Consider the following 6,728-nt stretch of genomic DNA (forward strand, 5'->3'; position numbering starts at 1 on the left):
CTCTCTCTCTCTCTCTCACTCCCCCACCCCCTTCATCTGGAACTTTTTGTAGTTTCTATATTATTTCCTAAACGTGTTCAGTGTAATTTGGTTTGGGCATTAATGACCATGTCTCATATCTAGAACATGTAATTTAATCTTCCCTGTGAACATCAGTCAAAGATCAAAGGAGCCAGGATTCACCACCTCACAGAATGCGTTTTGGGGAGGGGCAAAGTCTCCAGGACTCCGCAGGGCAATTGTTGCTGCTGCCTGGTTAGAAATCTGGGAAAGGCTGACAGGGAGGAACCCAGGAAAGCTTTGAAGGAGACAAGGGAGCGTTGAACATCAGAGCCGAACACAGTCTTACGCGTTTATGAGACCCTTTATTTCCTCTTTCTCGGTCTTTCCTGGTAGAAGGTGAGATGATTTTAAATGGACAAGGGTAACTCCAGAGGTGCAGGTCACAGGTCGTGGACCTCCAGGGTTTAGGTTACAGGGGATGAACTGGGGAGTTAGGATCTAACATCTGAGCTATGTGAGCTTAGGCAACTTTGTGAGTCTCCATGACTTGTCTTCCAGAAGGAAAGGAAATTGGCAAATACCGAGCCTGTCGCTTCGGCCTCATTCGAATCAGAATGCTGGGGTGCCTACATTGTGCGTGTTATACTTTCTTGTGAATAGTAAGCTGGGCGTGGTAGACCACACCTTTAATCCCAGAGCGAGGCAGGTAGATCTGTGCATTCAAAGACAGCCTGGTCAATGGAGTGTGTTCAGGGCTACGCACAGAAAACTTGTCTTGGGAGAAAAAAAAATTAGTGACTATTAAAAAGAATTAAAAATGAATCTTAAAGTTCCATCTGGTTTTTGCTTTGTTTTGTTGTTTTGAGACAGGGTGTCCCTTGTAGCCGTGGCTGGCCCAGAGTTTGCCAGGTAGAGCAGGGAGTCCTCAGATTCAAAGAGATCCTGCGCTGCTGCCTGCTGGGGTTACAGGTGTGCGCCATCATGGCTGGTTCGGTTTGGTTTTTTTTTTTTCTTCTTACTTTTGAATTTACATCCATTTGTTTTTGTGGTGTGCACATGTGCAGATGTGTGCACACTGATGCATGTCCTAGGATACATATGGAATTCAGAGGACAGTGTGACAGAATCTGTCCTCTCCTTCCACCATTCAGCTCCTTGTCTTAGTAGCAAACCCGTTTACACACGGAGCCATTGCCCTGTCTGGGTTCTGGTTCAGATCTTTCCCTTAGTCTGTTATGGGGGCGTGGGTGGGGGAGATGCATCTGATTTTTGATTTTTCAGTCTGAGGTAATGGGTTCAGCATATATCCTGTGGTTTGGTCTCTCCAGAGGCACCCTCATGGTCCAGAGCAAAGCAGTAAGTGGTCAGTTCGCCTCCCACCTCAGCTGTAGGCTACAGCAGGAGTTTACAGGTGGCAGGTACCTGAGAACTCTCTCAGCAGAATGACAAACCCAGAGCCAGTGGGAAAACCACTGTTGCTGATTGGTGATAGCCGTAATGGTCGCTGGAGATCCAAAAATGGTGTCTGGGCCTGGTATTATACTGGTCCAAAGGAGTGAAATTTAATCTACAGCTCCCAGGGCTTTCTGTCCCTTTGCTCAGTTGCCATGGTAACCACAGCTGGCACTGCCGAGTCACGGGGATGAAGAATGGGTACTATTGATGCATCCTGACCCAAGAAGAGGTGCAAGCAGAAGACCTTTCTAGGCAGGGCATCTGGGCATGGCCTGGTGCTGCCATCTGTGGTCTTTTGCACAGGCAGAAAGCACAGGCTGAGAGCCAGAGTGGTGGAGAGTGGTAGAGAGAGAGAGAGAGAGAGAGAGTGAGTGTGTGTGTGTGTGTGTGTGTGTGTGTGTGTGTGTCGGTGGGGGAGGAGCACAAAGGACAATGCCAGTAGTTGGAATTCAGCCCTTTTCTTGGTCTGGACAGGCCAAGCTGCCTGAAGGACTCCATTGGGCTTCCAAGTTCAAACATCTCTTTTGTGCTGGGTTTCATGCATCTTGATCCAGTGCCTGTGGAGGTTTCTGCATAGAGGCACTGGCTCTTAGTGTTGAGAGAAATCTAGGTGGCCACCAGTCCTTACATCTCATGTACTTATTTATCTGTCTGTCTGTTTTGTCTCAGTGTACCTGTGAGGATGTGTGCATCTTTTAGAGTGTACACATCAAGGCAGAAGTGTAGAGGTCAGAGGTCAGCTGCAGGGAGTCAGTCCCCCCCCCCCCCCACCTTGTGGAATCCAGGAATCTGACTCGGGTCATCAGTCCCGTGCACAAGCGTTCTTAGCTGCTGAGCCATTTTTCCAGCCTTTGCCTGTTCTGACCTGGAATCCAGGCCCTCAGTCTCTGTAGCCCTGGAGTCCCTATGTCAAGTGGCAGAGAGCTCACGCCCTAGAGAGGAAACTCTTCCTCACTTGGGAATGTCCTGTTTGGGCTGAAGTCTGTGTCTCCCTGACTTCCACCTCTCTGTTCTGGAATCCTCTCCAGGATCATCCAGACCATTTCTAAACTCTCCCTTCTGCAGAACAGGCTCGAGGGTGTCAGGAATTGGGGACCGAGGGCTGCTATCGACTTCCCTTTCTTGAGACAAGTTCCCTCTTTCCTTCCCGGTTCCTCGCCCACTTTCTAGGAGACAGTGAGAGAATTTGTGCAGATGTTGGAGTTGAGGTTGAGGTGGATGGAGATGATTTTGGGCCACGAATCAAAGCCGTGCTCTTGACTCTGGGTCGGCTTGCAGTGGGCAGAATATGGACCCTGGATATAGCCTATCCTGGGTTAAGTTCTGACTCTGACCCTGTTTATGACTGAGTAATCTGGACATTTTCCTCGTAAAATGGTCATGGTGATGTCCTCCTTCCTGTGTGTGTGGCCAGGAGCGCTGAGTCCTCTGGGCACAGAGCATGCGCAGTGCTGGAGCTTAGAACATCTGCTCCTGGTTCACCATTGTCATTCCAGTGTCCTGGTTGGAAACTCCTCTGCCTTTCCCCAAACACCTTCTCTTCCCAGGCTGCTCTCAGAAATTCTCCCTTAATACTTTTCTCTCTCTTCCTTTCTTTTTCTTTTCTTTTTTTTTTTTTTAAGATTTATTTACTCATTTAATTTATATGAGTACACTATAGCTGTCTTCAGACACACCAGAAGAGGGCATCAGACCCCATTGAAGATGGTTGTGAGCCACCGTGTGGTTGCTGGGATTTGAATTCAGGACCTTTGGAAGCGCAGTCAGGGCTCTTAACTGCTGAGCCATCTCTCCAGCCCCAATGAATAAATCTTAAAAAGAAAAGAAATACCTCAAGATTTGTGATGTGCTTGATTTTGAATTAATTTTGGGTCATCACATCTTCAGAAACATTTTACAATTGTCAAATCATTTGCCATTTGCACATTCAGTCATGTGACCGTCAGTTAAGAAGCCTTGGTCAGTTTGAGCTGAAGTTCGGACTCTAGCCTGGCAGCTCCCCTGTGTCGCGCATCTCTTGATCTCTAGGTTTATGCAGTGCTGGCTGGCACTAGGTGGGGGGAAGAGTCTGTAGTCTTCCTAGAGTGGCTTCGGTATTTTGTGGCTTCTGTGTGGTCAGGCAGAAGAGGGTGGTCAGTTTATATTTGGCAGGGGGAGCCCAGCAAATTCAGAAGACAGCAAGACAGCAAGACTCTGTGCGTGCTCTCTCTCTCTCTCTCTCTCTCTCTCTCTCTCTCTCTCTCTCTCTCTCTCTCTNTCTCTCTCTCTCTCTCTCTCTCTCTCTCTCTCTCTCTCTCTCTGTGTGTGTGTGTGTGTGTGTGTGTGTGTATGTGTGTGTGTGTTTGAAGGGTCTTCTTACATAGCCCCTCTGAACCTTGGACACTTTGCCTCTAGGCCCTGGAAGGAGACCAGGTTATCTTACAGAGGATCAAGAAGGCTGTTCGAGCTATCCACAGCTCTGGTCTCGGTGAGTGAGCCTGCCTGGGGTCCAGGGCCTGGGGCCCAGCCAGGCCTGCAGCCAACTCTGAGAGCCTTTCCTGTCTGCAGGCCATGTGGAGACTGAGGAACATTACCGAGAGGCCGTGGAGGCCTTGGGGAATAGTCACTTGTCCCAAAACAGCCATGAGCTGTCCACTGGCTTCCTGAACCTGGCCGTATTCACCAGAGAGGTGGCTGCCCTCTTCAAGAACCTGGTGAGGCTCCCTCCAGATTCACAGCAAAACCAGCTTCTTGCTTGTCTTTTAGGATATTTTTTATTTCTCTTCCATATGTGTGTTTGTCTGCATGCGTGTCTATGCACCATGGGTGTGTCTACCTGGTGCCCTTGGAGGCCAGAGAGAGGTGTTGTGCCTTCTGGAACTGGAATTACGCATGGTGTTTATCCACCATGTGAGTGCTGTGAACACCCAGAGCCCCTCGCCACACACAGCCATCTCTCTAGCCCAAACCCAGCATCTTAAGAACTGACCAGAAAGAATCAGCTGTGCGCCTTGTTCTCTGACCCCTGACCTGATGTTTCTCTACAGTTCTGACCCATCTTTACCGTTTTGTTTTGAGGCTGGTTCCACTCTTACCCCAGCCTTCTGAGTGCTGGGATCCCAGTCCGCTGTGTCCCCACCCCACCCCCTTTCCCAGTGGTGTTTCTAGCCTCCCTTCCCTCTGCCCTCCTCTGCTTCACCCAGGAGCAAAAGGGGTCCTGCTGCAGGGCAGGGAGAGCCCCTTGCAGGGGTGCAGCAGTCCAGGGCGTGCACAGTGTTCATTACCCCCAGCCCCCTCTGCTCCTTCATCTCTCCCTCTCCCTGCCTCTGTGAGTCCTGTGGCTCTCCATTGCCTCCTGTTATTTTCCTGGACCCTGACCCCCTTGGGGCGGGGCCTCTGCTTTTTGTAGGTTCAGAACCTGAACAACATCGTCTCCTTCCCGCTGGACAGTCTGATGAAGGGACATCTAAGGGATGGGCGACATGTGAGTGTCCATGTGGGAGAGAGGAGTCTGCTGATGGTACAGTGGATGCAGGGCTGGGTGGGAGGAGGTGGGAGGGACTGTCACTGCAGGAATATTGCCTTTGTGTCAGCTGGAGGGCCTGGCATCTAGGCCACGTGCACAGTTTGGCCTGCAGCTCTGACTCCTCACCTCTACCAGCAACCTAAAGCCATACAAGCTTCCCAATGCTGGTCCATGGGAGGTCCAGGGCTCAGGCCAGGATCTGCAGTGTCCTGTGGCTGCTCCTCTGTACCCGGCAGCTCTGGGTCTATGCAGAGAGTCCTGTGAAAGGAGGTGGCAGAGTTACCTCCCTGGGCAGTCTGCCCCACAGAGCATGGGGAGGGACTGTCCTCATCTGAGTGGCACCATCCTGGGAACCGCCCAAACCAGACAGATGACTTTTTTTTTCTCAGAAGAAGTTAAGGCTGTCTAGAAGGGCGTGGAGAGTTGGGCTGGCTAAGGCTCAGGCATCCAGCCCAGGCAAACCAGGCGAGGGGCCAGCTGAGTCTTATTGGTTTGCAGCATGGCCTTAGAGAGACTTCTCAACCTGTCTGTGCCTTCACCCAATTCCCGGTGGTCTCAAATCAGGCAGAGGAGATTGGTGGGGTAAAATCGGGGTGATGTTTGACTTCCTGCCTTCATCCTCCACAGCCCATGACAAGATTCATAGCAGAGCCCCGAGGCTGGTTGCACCCCAGACTAGAACCCACTACATCTGACTGGTTCTTGGCAGCTCTGGGGAGAAGCTGGGGTGGGCTGAGCCTTGGGAAGGGAGTTGGGTAGGTGTGTTAGTGATGGCTGGAGAACAGCTCTGGACAACAAGACTCAAGAGTGAGGTCCCCCCGGAGGCAGCAGAGTGTCCTGTTTATCCCAGGGCCCCTGCTACCCTTTGGGCAACTTGTTCTTTTCTCAACTCTAGGATTCTAAAAAGCATCTGGAGAAGGCATGGAAAGACTACGAAACCAAAGTGTAAGTGACCTTGGATGGGTGGCCTTCAGGAGAGCTTGTCTTCGTGGAAGAAGGAGGCCGACTTTGGGATGTGTCAGTCGGGCTCTTTGGAGCCCATTGTCGGGCCTGGCTGGGTTCTGGGGGCCATGCTGCAAGATGACCCAAGGGAGTTGTTGTGAAAGGACCAGGGGATGCTGCCCCGGCCACCTTCTGGCCTTGTGATGCCCATGTGGACAAGGGTATTGCATCCTCAAGATAACTCAGCCCTTAGAGAGGGGGATGCCAGTATCCAGAGGCTCAAAGGGCTGAGTCGTTAGTTAGCTCAGGGCCACACCGATGGGCAGCAGATGGTAGCGGCAAACTTTGGGTTGGACATAGTCGGGGGGGGGGGAGGTACCCAGGATTCTCGTGCTATTCCAGGGAGTGGCCAGCCCTCCCCAAGCAGACCCCGTAGCTTCCCTCAGGTTGTGGTTTCAGAATCTGTATTTTTCCTTAGAAAAAGGTTTTTCTGCTTACATTGTGCTAAAGCAGAAATATAATCTAGAAAATATGATGAAGTTACAAAAAAAAAAAAAAAAAAAGAAAAGAAAAGAAAACAGAGAGGGGGGAGAGAGAAAATTTGTTCAGCATGGTGTTATGCATCTATAGTCCCAGGTATGCAGAAGGCTGAGGCAAGAGTTGCTTGGTCCCAGGATTTTCAGGCCAGCCTGGACAGTATAGTGAGATCCTGTCCTGTCACCTACACACGCAGAAGAAGAAGAAAAAAGTTTAATCATCTTTAGGAGAATATGAGAGTCACTTTGTGGGGAATGTCTCTTTTAGACTTTTTTTTTTTTTTTTT

The 6,728-nt window shown here is 50.5% G+C and overlaps 1 protein-coding gene across 2 annotated transcripts in view; it reads left to right on the forward strand.

Moving 5' to 3' along the window:
* The window catches only part of Asap3 (ArfGAP with SH3 domain, ankyrin repeat and PH domain 3), a 40,122-nt gene that overhangs the window by 16,528 nt on the left and 16,866 nt on the right, over positions 1 to 6,728 (forward strand). For both annotated transcript variants that reach the window (XM_029540348.1, XM_021200558.2), the window contains exons 2-5: positions 3,853 to 3,925; positions 4,006 to 4,151; positions 4,847 to 4,921; positions 5,859 to 5,908. In XM_029540348.1, coding sequence (XP_029396208.1) covers positions 3,853 to 3,925; positions 4,006 to 4,151; positions 4,847 to 4,921; positions 5,859 to 5,908 — 344 coding nt within the window. The remainder of the gene's footprint in view (positions 1 to 3,852; positions 3,926 to 4,005; positions 4,152 to 4,846; positions 4,922 to 5,858; positions 5,909 to 6,728) is intronic.

Source organism: Mus pahari, chromosome 6 (genome assembly GCF_900095145.1).
Source record: "Mus pahari chromosome 6, PAHARI_EIJ_v1.1, whole genome shotgun sequence".
Lineage (NCBI taxonomy): Eukaryota > Metazoa > Chordata > Mammalia > Rodentia > Muridae > Mus > Mus pahari.